General features: G+C 46.9%; 1 protein-coding gene across 3 annotated transcripts in view; it reads left to right on the forward strand.

The window, feature by feature from the left end:
- Positions 1-17,114, forward strand: part of SYT17 (synaptotagmin 17) — a gene marked incomplete at both ends in the record, with an annotated part of 113,504 nt that extends 96,390 nt beyond the window's left edge. For all 3 annotated transcript variants that reach the window (XM_082857448.1, XM_082857450.1, XM_082857449.1), the window contains one exon: positions 16,918-17,114. In XM_082857448.1, coding sequence (XP_082713574.1) covers positions 16,918-17,114 — 197 coding nt within the window. The remainder of the gene's footprint in view (positions 1-16,917) is intronic.
- Positions 17,115-18,001: the final 887 nt, after the last annotated feature.

Here is an 18,001-nt window from a genome sequence, read left to right on the forward strand (position 1 = left end):
CTTGGGTGGCTATTTCCTTTCCCATGTTAGGGAAGTTTTTGACTATTATCTCTTCAAATATTTCCTCAGGTCCTTTCTCTCTCTCTTCTCCTTCTGGGACCCCTGTCATGCGAATGTTGTTGTGTTTAATGTTGTCCCAGAGGTCTCGTAGGCAGTCTTCATTTCTTTTCATTCTTTTTTCTTTATTCTGTTCCATGGCAGTGAATTCCACCATTCTGTCTTTCAGATCACTTATCTGTTATTCTGCCTCAGTTATTCTGCTATTGATTCCTTGTGGTGTATTTTTCATTTCAGTTATTGTATTGTTCATCTCTGTGTGTTTGTTCTTTAATTCTTCTAGGTGTTTGTTCTTTAATTCTTCTAGGTCTTTGTTAAACATTTCTTGCATCTTCTTGATATTTGCCTCCATTCTTTTTCCAAGGTTCTGGATCATCTTCACTATCATTATTCTGAATTCTTTTTCTGGAAGGTTTCCTATCTCCACTTCATTTAGTTGTTTTTCTGGGGTTTTATCTTGTTCCTTCATCTGGTGCAAAGTCCTCTGCCTTTTCATTTTGTCTTTCTGTGAATGTGGTTTTCCTTCCACAGGCTGCAGGATTGTAGTTTTTCTTGCTTCTGCTGTCTGCCCTCTGGTGGATGATGCTATCTAAGAGGCTTGTGCAAGCTTCCTGATGGGAGGGACTGGTGCTGGGTAGAGCTGGGTGTTGCTCTGGTGGGCAGAGCTCAGTAAAACTTTAATCCATTTGTCTGCTGATGGGTGGGGCTGGGTTTCCTCCCTTTTGGTTGTTTGGCCTGAGGCGACCCAGCACTGGAGCCTACCTGGCTCTTTGGTGGGGCTAATAGCGGACTCTGGAAGGGCTCACGCCAAGGAGTACTTTCCAGAACTTATGCTGCCAGTGTCCTTGTCCCCACGGTGAGCGACAGCCACCCCCCGCCTCTGCAGGAGACCCTCCAACACTAGCAGGTAGGTCTGGTTCAGTCTCCTATGGGGTCACTGCTCCTTCCCTCTGGGTCCTGATGTGCACGCTACTTTGTGTGTGCCCTCCAAGAGTGGAGTCTCTGTTTCCCCCAGTCCTGTCGAAGTCCTGCAATCAACTCCTTCAAAGTCTGATTCTCTAGGAATTCTTCAAAAGTCTGATTCTCTAGGAATTCTTCCTTCAAAGTCTGATTCTCTAGGAATTCTTCCTCCCATTGCTGGACCCCCAGGTTGTGAAGCATGACATGGGGCTTAGAACCTTCACTCTGATGGGTGGACTTCTGTGGTATAAGCGTTCTCCAGTTTGTGAGTCACCCACCCAGCAGTTATGGGTTTTGATTTTATTGTGATTGCGCCCCTCCTACCGTCTCATTGTGGCTTCTGCTTTGTCTTTGGATGTGGGGTATCTCTTTTGCTGAGTTCCAGTGTCTTCCTGTTGATGATTGTTCAGCAGTTAGTTGTGATTCTGGTGCTCTTGCAAGAGGGAGTCGTGGCCCTTATTTCTTGCACACTGATCCTTTGTGGGTCTTCTCACAAGTGGCCTTCCACTCCATGATTCAGTGAGCCAGGCCCCTTCCATCTTGTGGCTCTGCCATCTTCTCAGGCCTTGGAGGGTTTCATCTCCAGCTGGTGAATGGGGGAGAGAGAGAGAAAGTTGAGGATTGTGTGTTGCCTGGGAAGTTTTTATGGGGCAGGCCTGGAAGTTATGAATATCACTTCTGCTTCCACTCAGACACTTTTGGCTACAACTCCCTGCAGGGAAGGCAGGGAAATGTAGTCCAGCTGCTTGTCCAGGAAGAAAAGTCTTTGGAGACCACACGATTGTCTCTGCCACAGGCACCCAAGAGGCAAACAAAAGAGCCAGCCTGGACCCTGAACCAGCTTGCTCCACTGCCTCTCTGAGCACCTGTTACCTGAATTCATGATCAGTGTCAATGGGCGATCCCACACCACCAAATTCCAAGCTTGGGGAATTCAGCCTAACAAGAGAAGTCCTTGCAGTATATTCACCAAATACGTTTTGGCTGGCAAGCTCCGGGCACTTACTCAAGTAGAAGAGCTGTTAGATGGGTGGTTCTCAGCTGAGCTGATTTTTGTCACCTAGGGGACATCTGGCAATGTCTGGAGGTATTTTTGGTTGTCACAACTTGGGGGAAGCTATTGACGTCTCGTGGGTAGAGACCAGGGATGCTGCTAAACATCCTACACTGCACAAGACAGAGGAGAACGTCAGGGATGCTGAGGTTCGGACCCCCTGAGACGTAGTAGCAGCTCTGCTGGTCTCCTTGGAGTTTGCAGGTGAGGTGGTGGCCTCCGCCAGGAGCTGTGAAGGGCAGGTTGGTGTGGGCTCGGAGCCGGTCTGCTCATGTCATGTGCCTGTTTGGGGCATGTTTCTTCTCTTTATGGCATTTTTTTTTTTTTTTTTTTTTTTTTTTTTGTGGTACGCGGGCCTCTCACTGCCATGGCCTCTCCCGCTGTGGAGCACAGGCACCGGACGCGCAGGCCCAGCGGCCATGGCCCACGGGCCCAGCCGCCCCACAGCATGCGGGATCTTCCCGGACTGGGGCACGAACCCGCGTCCCCTGCATCGGCAGGTGGACTCCCAACCACTGCGCCACCAGGGAAGCCCTCTTTATGGCATTTTAACCTCTCATCATTCCCAGCAGTTTCGCTTTAGCTGCCTAAGTGTGAAGAGTTCCGGGGCAGAGCCTGTTGGCTGAATTCGTGCTCATCTGTGCACGGTTTCAAACGGCTTCCCTGTTTCTGCCCATAATCACTGGGCCAGACAGAAACATCTTGCTCTGCAAACAAGCCCCGTGTCCCAGGTAGTGTGGCCTGGGCAGATGTGCTGTGGCCTGGCTCAGCGGGAGATAGGGCTGGGCAGCCCTCCTGGGCAGATGAGCAGAGTATTTTTCAATCAGGTCTCTACTCCACCCCACATTGTGGTTTATGGGTGCATGTCACCTGCATGTGGTGACGTGAAGGGGTTACATGGGACAAGGAGTACTGGAGGCTTTTTTATGTTGTTATTATACGTACATGTAAATGTATATTCATATATGTATGTATAATACATATGTGTGTATGATACAGACATACAGGAGAGAGTAGAATAAAAAGTAAAAATCCCTAAGTCCCCCTACTTAAAGGTAACTACTCTTAACAACTTATTGTAGCCTTCTTTCCAGGAATGTACACACCTGTGTGTGTGTGTGTGTGTGTGTGTGACATGTGTGCACATGTGTGTATGCATAGATCTCCAGACTCTGTTGTTAACGTCCAAAATATATAAATATACTTTCATGCAACTTACCCTTTTCACATAATATATCTTGGATATTTTTCCATATTAATGTATATATTCGTTCAACTCAAATATTCGTTGAGTACCTCTTGTGAGCCAGGCTCTGTACATACATCAGTGAAAGAATCAGACAAAAATCCCAGTTTCATCGGGTGAGTGCTTGAATGTTGTAAACAGAACAGGCAGTAAACAAAACAGCTGAGTTATGTCGAGTAGAAATGATGTTAAGTACTAGGGAGAAAACTTTGTATACTTAAAAATGGATGGATTTTATCCTATGTAGGTAATTTTTTTTAATGAAACCACTGGATGTGATTTTAATTTGCGTTTCCCCAATGACCCGTGGTGTAGATCATGTGGAAGGAGGAAGGCATTGAAGGCAGGGGTTTGCTCTGTGGTCAGTGGTCCACAGTCAACCTGAACCTTCAGTTTGGTGTTGTGAGTAGACAAGTCATCAGGGTGTGAGACCCCCCGGTTCAGACGCAGGACAGTGTTTCTGGCCATGTGTGGTCTGGTTATTGTGGTCATTGGGATAAGCTGGCAGGACCCACTGGGAGGTCTGCACCGTCTCCCCAGAGAGTCTTGTCCTGCTCGCTCCTGTGTCCCTGATGATTCCCCAAGTTGCCTACCTACTGCAGGATCCAGCAGCCCTGTGACCAGCCTGTGAACTGAATGGGCGCACAGACCTGGAAATTGATATTTCTGTGGTATAAAGAAGCAAGCGAAAGCTATAAAATATACAAGTAGGACAATTAAGCTGTTTGTGTGTTTGGGTTTTTTTTAATCCCAACATTTTATTGAGAAACTTTAAAAATTTTTGAAAGAATGGTTCTGTCAACATCCGTATTCCCACCACTTAGAGTCTGCAATGAACATTTCCCGCTTGCTTTATCACACGTCTCTCCATCTCTCTATTTATCTCTTGATTCATTTTTTTTCCTATGCATTTCAAGATCAGTTGTAGATGTTAGTCGCATTCGTTTGTTTTTTAAAGTTGACTTTTTGTTGCAGTGTAATATACATATAGAAAAGTGCATCAGTCTTAAAGATACAATTCATGAATTTTTATAAAACGAACACACCCATGTGACTGGCACTCAGATCAAGAACAGGAGCGTTCCCAGAAACTTCCTTGTGCCCTTTTCAATTACTGCTCCCTCCCCCAGGGAACACTGTGCTGACTTTTCTTATCATACATTCATTTTGTCTGTTTTTGACCTTTGTGTAAGTGGAATCATACCACTTCCTTCACTCAACATCATCCTTATGAAATTTATTCATATAATTCTGTGTCCTTGTGGTTTTTCATCACGTTTCTTTAAAAGTCTTTATTGAATTTGTTACAGTATTGCTTCTGTTTTTTATGTTTTGGTTTTTTGGCCGCGAGACATGTGGGATCTTAGCTCCCCGACCAGGGATCAGACCCACACCCCCTGCATTGGAAGGCAAAGTCTTTACCACAGGACCACCAGGGAAGTCCCCTTTCATCACATTTTTAATATAGTATTTCAGTGTGTAACTATACAACAATTTATGTATCTACTCTAAAAGTAGGGTGATATTTAAACATACTAGAATGTGCCCATCCAAATGAGCATCATTTCTTTCAAAGCATGATTTAGAATGCTGCAAATGCCAGGAGGGGTTAAGAGTAGGGACCCAGGAGGTCATCAGGAACTGAGTTCAACCCCAGCTCTACCACTGTCACTCTGGCTGGATCCCAGCTGGGCCTCCACCTATCACTAGGATTTGACACCTCGTCTTGAGCTAGGATTCAAGACAGTTGCTGCACTGACCCGCACTGATGGTTAAGAAAGAGACTGTGTTGGGGAATAAGGAAAAATTATATAGGACAAGTAGATCTCCAGTAGATTCAGTAGATCCCTGATGGCGCCTGAGAACTTGCATTTCTAACAGGCTCTAGGTGATGTTGAAGCTGGTGTCCTGGGGTCTATACTTTGAAGATCGCTGCCCTAGATAGATCAGGGATTGGCAGATCACAGCCCATGGGCTAAATCTGGCCCACTCCCTGTTTTTATAAATAACGTTTTATTGGAACACAGTGAAAAGAAAAAACTGTCTGTTTTTCTCTACTCAACATTTCTGACACCAAACGTGTGGGGTTTTTCCCCAGCTAAGCCGCCAGTCCAGTGGATATTTTGATCTGCTTCTAATACAGTGTGTCTAACCTGACCACACATGAGACTCACCTGGGGAACAGTTGAAAAACACTGGCCTCCAGTCCCCCACCCCTAAACCAATCAACAGAATCTCTTGGGGTGAGGCCCCGGCACTGATACTTTTAAAAGTCTTCCAAGTGATTCTCACGTTCGGGGTCTCTCTCCTTTATTTTCTCAGTTATTTTAGAAGACGAGGGGCATCTTCTAAAGCTCCAGTGGGTGTCGTATAACTAGCTCGGAAGACAGTTTGCAGTGAACATTCTCTCCCAAAGCAATGCCAGCATCTCTTAAACAAATATTACAAAGATGCTCCTCATTCAGACGTGTAAGTTTCAGTTGTTCTTGTAAAAGCAAGCACGTTGCATTACAGTCACACTTCTAAATGCTTCCTCCTAGACAGTGTGATCCACACACAGATCTGAACATGATGCTTCAACCCATATGTCATCCCTGTAAACACAGGCTCCACGTGACTCAGTTTCCACACAGACACAAAGAAGTAGTCCGGCCTTGGTCCGAAGGAATTTTAAAACAGATTGCAATCTTGAGTTCTTTCTCTTGGGCAAGAAGGAAGATCTGATTCGTAAGCCACAGCAACATTCTCAGCAGGCCCTCCCCCCGCTCCCCGGTTTCCTCTCGCCCTGAATTTGCTCTGGAATTTCTTCTCTGTTGAGCTCCCAAACCCTCTTTATCTCAGACAGGTGACTTCTCTCCCTCCCTCTCCCCTCCCAGCTCTTTTTCGCTGCAGATCTTTGTAGCCACTTGGGTCACAGGGACTTTCCTTTGGTGACAATGGATTGGGTGTTAATGAAGGGAAACCCCCAAAGGCATGCTTTTCCCTTAAGGCAGGATTTTTAACCGTGGCACTTGTGGACATTTGGGGTCAGATAATTCTTTGTCGTGGCGCTGTCCTGTGCAGTGTAAGATGGTTAGGAACATCCCTGGCCTCTACTCACTAGATGCCAGTAGTAAACCCCCATCCCCAGTGTGACAATCCAGATGTCTCCTGACATTGCCAAGTCTGAGGGCAGAATTGGCCCCAGCTGAGAACCACTGGATTAAAGGAACCCAACGCTTTAAGCCATCATTGCCTGCAGACCTGGGCAAGAGGGGCCTCTACCCTGGGCCTTGTACTTTAATTTTTTATTTTATTTATTTATTTTTCATCTCTTCATGTCTTCTATTACTTAAAGAGGTCTTTTTTGTTAATTAATTATCTATTTTATACATATTAGTGTATATATGTCAGCCCCAATCTCCCAATTCATCCCACCACCACCACCCCCTTTCCCCGCTTGGTGTCCATACGTTTGTTCTCTACATCTGTGTCTCTATTTCTGCCCTGCAAACCAGTTCATCTGTACCATTCTTCTAGGTTCCACATATATGCATTAATATACGATATTCCTTTTTCTCTTTCTGACTTATTTCATTCTGTATGACAATCTCTACGTCCATCCATGTCTCTACAAATGACCCAATTTCATTCCTTTTTATGGCTGAGTAATATCCCATTGTATATATGTGCCACATCTTCTTTATGAGTTCATCTGTCCATGGGCATTTAGGTTGCTTCCATGACCTGGCTATTGTAAATAGTGCTGCAATGGATGTTGGGGTGCATGTGTCTTTTTGAATTATGATTTTCTGTGGGTATATGCCCAGTAGTGGGATTGCTGGGTCATATGGTAATTCTATTTTTAGTTTCTTAAGGAACCTCCATACTGTTCTCCATAGTAGCTGTATCAATTTACATTCCTACCAACAGTGCAGGAGGGTTCCCTTTTCTCCACACCCTCTCCAGCATTTGTTGTTTGTAGATTTTCTGATGATGCCCATTCTAACTGGTGTGAGGTGATACCTCATTGTAGTTTTGATTTGCATTTCTCTAATAATTAGCGATGTTGAGCATCTTTTCATGTGCTCTTGGCCGTCTGTATGTCTTCTTTGGAGAGATGTCTATTTAGGTCTTCCTGGGCCTTGTACTTTAAATGGGGTGAGGGGGTCTAAAGGCAAGGAGTCCAGGGAGACAAGGAGATGTGCCCACCTGGAGCCCACATCTTCCTTTCCAGATCACCTCTGAGTACTGGGATCCCAGAATTTTTCACCCAAATGACCGAAGCCTGCTTAGGGTTTTCTCCAGGTCCATCTTCAGGGAGGTAGACCATGATGCCAGTGTGTGACCTCTAGGCCCAAGGAGATAATAATAATAGTAGTCTCTTTGTAAGTAGAGTTGTGTGGACTAAATAATTTAGTGTATCCAAAGTCCATGGAACAGGGTTGGCACATGATAAGCTCTATATAAATGTTAGCTGCTGTTATTATACTTTTCATATCAATAGTCCCTAAACATAAGACAACCTCCTTGTCTGCTGCACCGCTGAAGAAGCAGCCATCCATTCAGATGCTGGAGGTTAACCTGACCTTGCTGGACCCCAGAGAGATGGTGTGAAGGTCTCCAACCCGGCACCGTCATGAGGGGGTTTTAGGGCCATTCTCCTTGACATGCTGACTTGAGGACCTGTTGTGTATATTTCTGTTCCTAATCTTGTCTTTGTCTTGTGTCAGGGTCAGTGGAAGGGGGGAACGGGTGAGAAGTCTCTTCTTTCTGAGACAGAAGGAGGAGGAATGATGCCGAGCTTTGAATTTCAGTTCCTTCTACGCCCATGCTGGCTGTGTGACCTTGGACACTCAACCTCCTAAGCCCTCTGAGCCTCTAATTCCCCATCTGCAAAATGGGTGTATAAATAGCACCTTCCCTAATAGGATGGTGGTGTTGATTAAGTCAAAAATACATATGAAGTACTTTGCTCAGCGCCTAGTGAAAAGATGTCAGGATTCGGCATTGCTGATTTTAAATTATTGTAATGCTGCTATCTAAATTGTCACGATGACTATTAGAAGGAAAAACATGGAGAAACAATTCCGTCCATGCAGCTGCTGTGAATCACAGAATGAGCCAAGAAAGCATGAAAAACGTCACCCTTAAATCATGGATGAAACTGGAACTGAAGAAATCTCAGAGCTGAAAGGGACCTTAAATCCTACATAAACCCACTCATTGTGTAAATGGGGAAACTGAGGCCCAGGGAAGTGATATGATCTACCTGGTTTTAAAGAAAAACCTGAAACAGCTTCTAGGTTCCAGAGAGAAGAAAACAGAGGTACTTGCGGGCAGTTGGTTCCAGACCCACCTTGGATCCCAAACTCTGTGGATGTTCACGTCCCTTATATGAAATGGCCTCCATGTCTACGGATGCAGGGGACCAACTGTAATTTGAGGAAGTTTTGCAAAAGTTGAAAAGAGAACGGGTGCGTTTGTGGAGTGGCCTGTGGGGAGGGGGAGGGGAGGGAGCAGGGGCGTGTAGACGGCTCTGGGCTCCTCCAAGGGCTGAGATCACTCCCGAACAGCCTGCTGAAGTGTGGGGATCCCTCCAGAGTGACGAGTTCAAGAGGACTGGGAAACAGCTAGGATGGGTTTTGGTAGCTTAGTGCAGCTTTTTCAGAAGTGCGGGAGCATGCTAAATCCAGCACCCAAGAGGCGGACTGCAGGGGACAGCGACGAGGTGGGGTTCCACGAGGCGGGGGTCTCTGTGCAGGTGGGGGCATCACCTTGTGAACCGAACCTGCAAACTGGGCAGCTGCCAAGTCTGCTCCCACTGGTAACGATCAAGATTTTCTTCCCTTTTCATTTGCAGTGTTTATCACACCCACACTCTAAGTCGTCCAGCTTCCCTTCCAGAACCGTCTGCCTTGGCAAACTAAATTAGCAACCAAAGGAGTTTAGCTCTTGTGGGAAAGAACAAAATCATTTTTCCAGCACATATCAACACGTGAAAGCCTCAACTTGCCCCTGACTCACTCAGGGCACGTGGATGTTGACTGGAGCAGGGATCTCCCTGCACCTCTGGGCCTCGGGCTCCCCAGCTGTGAAATGGGCCAGTGACAGCAGCTGCCTTAGAGCAGTGGTTCTCAGTGGAAGGGGAGGGGGTGGATTATGTCTGGCAATGTCTGGAGATACTTTGGGGAGAGGACTGCTAATGGCATCCCGTGGGCAGAGGCCAGGGGTGCTGCTGGACACCCTGCAGTGCTCAGATCAGCCCCCATAACACGGAACAGTCTGGCCCCAAATGTCAGCAGTGCTGAGGATGAGAAACCCCATTCTAGTGGGTTGATACGAAGATTAAGTGAGTTAATCCATGTGATATGCCTAGCCCTGGGCCATACACATGGTAGGTGCTTCATAAAGCAGTGGTGCTCTCCGTGTTCCTTCAAAGCCTTGAGCCCATCGGCGCCTCTCATCATGCTTTTGTTTTGCCAGTTGTGTTTCCCTAACCTGAATTGCCATGGCAATCGTCACCACAGAAGCAGACAGATATTGATGTCAAAATATGGGCTTTTTTTACACGGATGCTGAAATAAGATATGGAGACAGAGCTTTGGAGGAGAAAGAGCTTTATTCTTTGCTGGACAGAAAGGGAACACAACAGGCTAGCACCTCAAGAACTGTGCCCCCCTCTTCAGGGAATTAGGAGAGGTCTTTTTTCTTTCCCCTCCTTGGGATGTATATCGAAGTGTGCATTTCTCTTCGACATTTTATTTATTTGGTTGCTCTGGGTCTTAGTTGCGGCAGGCAGGCTCCTTAGTTGTGGCATGGGAACTCTCAGTTGTGGCATGCGTGTGGGATCTAGTTCCCTGACCAGGGATCGAACCCTGGGCCCCCTGCATTGGGAGCACGGAATCTTAACCACTCTGCCACCAGTGGAGTCCCAGGAGAGGTCTTATAGTCTGAGGTCTGGGATAGATGATAAGGATCAAAGCAGTGACAGCCTTATATTCTTTTTTTTTTGGCAAAAAGTTAAAACAGTCACAGCTGGCATCAGGCAGCCCAGTAATTAGGTCTGTTCATCTGTGGGTTATAGCTGGTGACCTTTCTGAAATGAAGAATGCTACAAGGGGTAAATTGTTACAAGGGAGTGTAGGGGATGTAAAGACTAGATGCAGGATGTAGTTCACATGAGTCAGAGAGTGTTTAAGGAGTTAGCTTTGTGAAGGACAAGTAACAGTTAAAGTAAAACTAGGATTGCTTAACTCTTTCAGGCCAGTTTATGTTGTTTCCCTAGCCTACCCATTGTTCCTTTATTTTCCTTGTTTGTCAGAAAAGAAAAAAACCTCATTTCTATTTTTGCTGCAACATGACAAGGAGGCAGGGCTTGTACATGGTTTCAATATGTTGGTGATTCTTCAGAGATAAATTTCAGAAAGTAGAATGTGCCAGGTGTGTCCACGCCCCGTCTGAGGATAGAGCTGGACTTCAGTGACTCACTGGCCCACACGGAGGGTGATCCTTGGAGACTGTAGCCATCAGGGTGCATGAAGTTTGTCGAGGTTAGAGAGAGAACAGTGTGACAGGGCACAGAGCACGTTCCTGGCATGCCTGGTGCTGTACTCTGATCACTGGGGGAGGGGCACTAAAGGGGTTTTGTGTGAGTAAATTTTCTACTCGCCAAGCGCGTTCCCCTTAAACTTTTTTTTTTTTTTTTTTTTGGCTGTACGCGGGCGTCTCACTGTTGTGGCCTCTCCCGTTGTGGGGCACAGGCTCCGGACGCGCAGGCTCAGCAGCCATGGCTCACGGGCCCAGCCGCTCCGCGGCATGTGGGATCTTCCCGGACCGGGGCACGAACCCGTGTCCCCTGCATTGGCAAGCGGACTCTCAACCACTGCGCCACCAGGGAAGCCCCCCCCTTAAACTTTAAAAAAGGCTTTAGGGACTTCCCTGATGACGCAGTGGTTAAGAATCCACCTGCCAACGCAGGGGACGCAGATTTGAGCCCTGGTCCAGGAAGATCCCACATGCTGCGGAGCAACTAAGTCCGTGCGCCACAACTACTGAACCTGCGCTCTAGAGCCCGTGTGCCACAACTACTGAAGCCTGTGTACCTAGAGCCTGTGCTCCGCAACAGGAGAAGCCATGACAATAAGAAGCTCGCGCACCACAACGAAGAGTAGCCCCCGCTCGTCACAACTAGAGAAAGCCAGCGGGCAGCAACGCAGCCAAAAATAAATAAATAAATTTATTATTTTTTTAAAAAGGCTTTAAAGTTTTAACTGTTTGATGGAAAACTGTTTGTACTTCCTTTGACCCATTAACCAGGACGTTGAGCTTTCTTACTGATTCAGAATCTTAATTATAAAAATAAATGATCACACAGTAAACTGGGCTCTATGAAGGAGAAAAGGGTTGTTTGCCCCTTCACCAAATAGCCCTGGTTCTGTTGTACTTTTTTAAGTTCTGGTATCTGTCTGGTAGTCACAATCTACCAGATTAATTTAAATTACTCCAGATGGGGAAACCACATGACCAAGCTTATTTGAATTATGTCTAAAGCCATGAAGAGTAAGTAGGATCTAAGAGGAAATGCGAGGCGCCCTCTTCACAGGTTTTGTGCATGGACTTTGTGACATCTATGCCTTTTTTTTAAAATTGAAGTATAGTTAATTTACAATGTTGTATTAGTTTCAAGTGTACAGCCAAGTGATTCAGTTATACACACACACACACACACACACACACACACACACATACATTCTTTTTCAGTTGCTTTTCCATTATGGGTTATTACAAGATATTGAGCACAGTTCCCTGTGCTATACCGTAGGTCCTTGCTGACATCTATGCCTTTTTGTCACTCTCTGGTTTGTAAAGGTTGTTTTGAAGTTCCCTCCAGACGATGAGGGTAAATTAGAGCCTATACATTTTGCAGGTGTATACGAGTCCCCCATAACAGCCAGTGGGGATATTTGGGGTGCCTCACAAAAAAATTCCTAGATGTTATTGCTTCTAAAGAGGAGAAATGTAGGGATCTAGTTATGAGGAATTTGCTTCCTTTACAGGTTTTTTGCTGCAAATACTGCGAGTATCTCACCAGCTTACTTAGTGACTTGGCTTCCCTATCTACAAAGTGGAGTGGTCAGGGGTATCTGGTCTCCTGTCTCTGAGCCCCTTTCTGGATTCAATAAATATCCAGTCTTAATTCCCTATTCTCACACTCCCTAGCATTTACAGTGATGGCAAATCTTGCTACTCTCCCAGGCAAATTTTATGATAGAAGTCATTAGTTTTATTCAGTTTGTTATAATTTGCATTTTAAATGTATGTTTTTTAAAAGACTGTTAAGATTGCCATAACTTTACCCAGTGATTTGCAAGTCCCAAAGCCTGCCAATTAGGTCAGATGGCCATAGCAGCAACTGCTTCCCATCAGAAGGGCTGAATCACTGAGGAGCGACCACCTTTCAAGTGCTGAGTGATTTACCAAGCCAAGTTACTTTGCACCTTGGGATAAGGAACGTAGGCTATCAGATTTCCATTCATCCTTCTGCCCCTTCTGGTAATTTCGATGTTGATTCTCTAATATGAACTTATTTTTTCCTTTGTTTTCTTTCCAAAATAATATATTCTAGTAAGAAGTTCAAACTGTACATACTTATATAATAATTAGAAAAAGTGTCGAGTTCTCTGTTTCCTCTCTCTAGAGAGGGCTACTCTTAACAATTTTGTGAATATTCTTCCAGATACTATTTTCTATTCTACATGTTAACGTTTTCTTAAGCAAAAGGAGACTGTGTTTGCATATACTGGTTTGCAGCTTGATTTTCTCTCCTAGCAGTATGTCTTGGAGATGTTTCCATCTTGTATATATAGGTCTGTCTCGTTTTTTACCATGGTTCTGGTTTCCATGGTGTTGTCACATCAGAAATTATTTAATTAGTCCTCTTGGGCTTCCCTGGTGGCGCAGTGGTTGAGAGTCCGCCTGCCGATGCAGGGGACACGGGTTCGTGCCCCGGTCTGGGAGGATCCCACATGCCGCGGAGCGGCTGGGCCCGTGAGCCATGGCTGCTGAGCCTGCGCGTCCGGAGCCTGTGCTCCGCAACGGGAGAGGCCACAACAGTGAGAGGCCCGCGTACCGCAATAGAAGAAAACTCATAATTAGTCCTCTCCAGTCTTAGTTTGGGTGCTCCCAAATCTGGTCCTAAGACAAGGACGTGGGTGCAAGCAGGCTACTAGGAAGGTGATCCCAGGAAACACCAACAAGAGGCTGGGGAAGTGAGACCAGGAAGGGAGGCAGGCCAATCAAGGACGATTTTTTTCTTAATTTATTTAATTAATTAATTGATTGATTTACTTATTTATTTATTTTTGGCTGTGTTGGGTCTTTGTTGACATGCACGGGCTTTCTCTAGCTGTGGCGAGCGGGGGCTACTCTTCATTGTGGTGTGTGGGCGTCACATTGTTGTGACTTCTCTTGTTGCAGAGCACAGGCTCTAGGCACGCAGGCTTCAGGAGTTGTGGCACACAGGCTCAGTAGTTGTGGCTCGCGGGCTCTAGAGCGCAGGCTCAGTAGTTGTGGCACACGGGCTTAGTTACTCCGCGGCACGTGGGATCTTCCCGGACCAGGGCTTGAACCCGTGTCCCCTGCATTGGCAGGCGGATTCTTAATCACTGCGCCACCAGGGAAGCCCCCAGTCAAGGACGATTGATGCGTGGGTAACTGCAGCTCGGGAGGGCCCCAGGACCACCGTCAGGTTCAGTGATTCTCTAGAAGGGCTCACAGAACTCAGAAAGGCTGTTATACTCCTGGTTATGGTTTATTGAAGGGAAAGGATACAGACCCAAATCAGCAGAAGGCAGAGTCCAGGAGAGACCGTGAGTTTCCAGTTGTGTATGGACAGCACTTAATTCTCCCAGTAGTGATGTGTGGCAGCGTGCTCGGAGGATCACCAACCAGGGAAGAGCACTGAAGCCTCGGTGTCTAGGATTTGGATTGACCCTAGTCCCCAGCCTTTTCAGAGGTCAAGTTTCTATTGAGTGGTCCAAGGCGCCTACCGAAAGTCACATTGTCAGCATATACTGGCACGTCCCAGGCAGAGAGCACCGGGCGCTCATGGTAGGATGCCAGCAACAGAAGCTATGGGTAGCCTCTGGGGTGGGCTGAGGGGGCAGGCAGGGTACCAGCAAGCCTCAGCCACACTTCATCGTGAAGTGTTTTTGTTATTTCCATTTTTCATTCTCACAAATGATGTTCTAGAGCAGGGGTTGGTGAACTTCTTTGTAAAGGGCCAGCTAACAAATATTTTCAGCTTTGCGGGCCACACAGTCTCTGCTGCAGCTACTCAACTCTGCTGCTGTAGCACAAAAGCAGCTGCGGGCATTATGGAAATAAATGGGTTTGACTGGGTTCCAGTAAAACTTTATTTACAGACCAGATTTAGCTTGAGGGCTCTAATTTGCCAACCCCTGCTACAGTGGATAATTCTTGGGTGTTTATCTTTGTCCATTTGTGCAGATAATTCTATGGGACAGATCCCTAGAAGTAGAATTGCTGGATCTGGAGTAATGACATTCTTATTTTGAGCAGATACTGTGAACCTCCCCCAAAAGTTGAACGTGCTTCCTCTTTCACCAACAGTGCCTGAGAACCTTTGAGATTTCCTTTCTTAGAACCACTTGCCAAGGAAGCAAAACCTATACCTATTGACTAGGATGTTTGTGCATTTTCATTCTTGAGCTTTGGAGAGGCAGAGGAAGACGGAACATTTTGCCCCCAGGAAAGAAAACCAAATGGGGCCTGAAATGGTCTCCTAATGTCTTACTTTAGATTTGAGGCCCACAGGGAAGGGGACTCTGGTGACTTGTTTTCATTTGGTGGAAATCAAACCTTACATTGCCCACTAGGTGTAGTTCAAGAGTCCTGAATGTTACCTATTCAGAAAAGATTTTTTTTTTTTTAAGATGCATCAGAGAGCTTCTCAGCAATTTCCTTTATTAAGCAAAGATTCTTTTCCTAATTTTTCTCTTCCGTAAGGGATTTTCATATAAATAAGGTCTACCTATGCATAGTGAACACTTTACCAAATGTACAAAAAATATACATGGTCCAATTTTTGTTCGTGGAGCTGACAGGTACGGGACACTCTTGATGGAGATGGCACAGCGTTCCACTTAGCCGGTTCACTCTATGTCTTTTTTGGGTTTGAAGACGATGGGATTTTTGTTTTTGTTTTTCCACTTTTCTTTTTTTCCCCATATTTTTATGTTTGGAATTCTTTTTTTTTTTTTTTCTCCCGTTGCGGAGCACAGGCTCCGGACACACAAGCTCAGTGGCCATGGCTCACGGGCCCAGCTGCTCCACGGCATGTGGGATCTTCCTGGACCGGGGCACGAACCCGCGTCCCCTGCATCGGCAGGCGGACTATCAACCACTGCGCCACCAGGGGAGCCCCCGTTTGGAATTCTTGATGTGAGCCCCACAGGGGGAAACAGAGATTTGTTAGCATTCAAGCTCTGTTTTGGGCTGCATATTTTAGCTGGTTTGTTTGATAATGGGCATCCCTCCTGGGATCCAGCCTGCCTGTGCTCTGCTCACGCTGGGTGAATTTGTGATGGTCCCCTTTCTGTGGTCTTTCATTTGTAACACAGACACAGCCTGCTTCCCCGTTAGTGAGATGGCATGCCTGGACTACCCACATGCAGATAAGGAATTAGGCAGAACTCGGCTGGAAAGATAAATCAAGCTAACTATCTCATTAGGCTTGAAAGACACAAATTAAGCTTGCATGGGAATTAACAGCCTTCCAAAGAGACATGCAGTGCAACAAGGGGAGGAGAAATTGCTGGAGCCCTTTCTCTCAGGAAACTTGCCTCTGTTGCCTAAGTCCCTTTTGTAAAAGGTCAAGAGGTAGAAATTGAGGCTCGAAAGAGCAGTGTAGTGTTTATTGAGCACTTACTGAGTGCCAGGCACAGTGTGCATTATCTCACTGAAAGCTCTCAAAGTACTGTTAAGATTCCTGTGTAACCGAGGAGGAAACTGAGTGCCAGAGGGGCTCCTTTGCTTGTCTCAGGGTCTCGGAGCTGTTGAATGACAGAGCCAGGATTCACCCAGGATGTCTGGCCCCATGGCCCAGTGGTTCTTATCTGGGATGAATTGACCCCCTGGGGATACCAGGCCATGTTTGGAGACTCAGGGGTTGTGACAGCTGGGGGCGGTGGGTGCTACCGGGATCCGGTGGGTAGAGGCCTGAGGTGCTGCTGGACATCCTGCAGTGCACAGGATGCCCCACAAAGAATTATCCAGGCCCCAGTGTCAACAGCGCCGGGCTTGAGAAGCCTGGTTTAAGTGCTCAGCTGGACTCCAATGGTGGCTGGCAGTTCCACCAGGACTGTCCGGCTGTAGTGCCCTGAGGACAGTGTGGCGAGTCTACGAGTCAGAAGCTTAAATGTGCAGCCAAGGGACTCGTGGGAGGATGATGAGGGAATCCGGGAATTCTCATGGTTAAAAGTAACAGTGTCCTGAAAACAAGGACCTCGCATCTGCAGTCGAGGAGTATGGAGACTAACGCCTCTGTCTTGCTCCTGCCTCCCGTCCTGCCCCCTCCTCCTCTCGCCCCTCTGGCTAGTGTTCGGCCACAACATGAAGAGCAGCAACGACTTCATCGGGAGGATCGTCATCGGCCAGTACTCTTCGGGCCCCTCAGAATCCAACCACTGGCGGCGGATGCTCAGTGCCCACCGCACGGCCGTGGAGCAGTGGCACAGCCTGCGGTCCCGGGCCGAGTGTGACCGTGTGTCCCCTGCCTCGCTGGAGGTGACCTGAGGGCTGCGGGGAAGGCAGCTTTCATTTGTGAAAAAAGGAAGAAAACTTAGGACAAAAAATATGCCATATATGTATACTATGACATCCACATCTGCACACACCCTCCTCACCACACACACAGCTCCTCTCAGAACTGAAAGGAAGCTAACTCTTGATCACAAACTGGCCGCCCTCAAGGAGCGAGGCCTGCGAACTTTCCAGAATTCCCATGCATAGGTCATGAGCTGAGTGGGCTCTGCTCTGCGACTTACGGGCAGTGCTCTCGTGGATCTCCCTGCCCCAAAATGCACTTTCAACCTCAGGCCAGAGAAAGGGCCTCCCCAAAGGTGCCAACCTCCATTGAGTCAAAATTTCCCAAGAGTTTGGCCAGTGTTGGGAGGCCTGACCCCCATATGCCCAAAAGGCACACCCACGGGGTGACTTCTGAATGGGCTGCTGTTCCTAGGGGTTCTTCAAACCTGGTACCTTTCCCCAAAAGTGTTAAGTACTCTGTCTTCTCTTTAGTAGATGTGATAAATAGATTAGACTATTTGGAGAAACCAAACGGCAACAAAAAATACTCCAGTGTAAGAAGGCGCTCCTGGCTTAATTGAACTCGTCCTTGTGTTAGCTCTTCTTCTGGGGACTCCCTGTGGGTATGTATGTGGACGTTCTGGTGTGTGTGCCCTCAGGTGAGCACGTGTGTGTGCCTGTGTGTCCCCTTAGTGAGCAAGGTACTGGGCCGGGACCTCAGTCCTGAGTACTCCCTTCTCTCTGCCTCGCCCGTCAGTGAAGTTTCACCCAGCGCCCTCCTGTCTGTGAAGACCCCACCTTCAGTAACAGTAGCGTGTGTGTAAGTCAAGTAAATAAAATACGATAGAGCAGAAGTAACGGTTTTTGACCGAATC

This window comes from Leucopleurus acutus, assembly GCF_964270905.1.
Source record: "Leucopleurus acutus genome assembly, chromosome: 16".
Taxonomy (NCBI): Eukaryota; Metazoa; Chordata; class Mammalia; order Artiodactyla; family Delphinidae; genus Leucopleurus; species Leucopleurus acutus.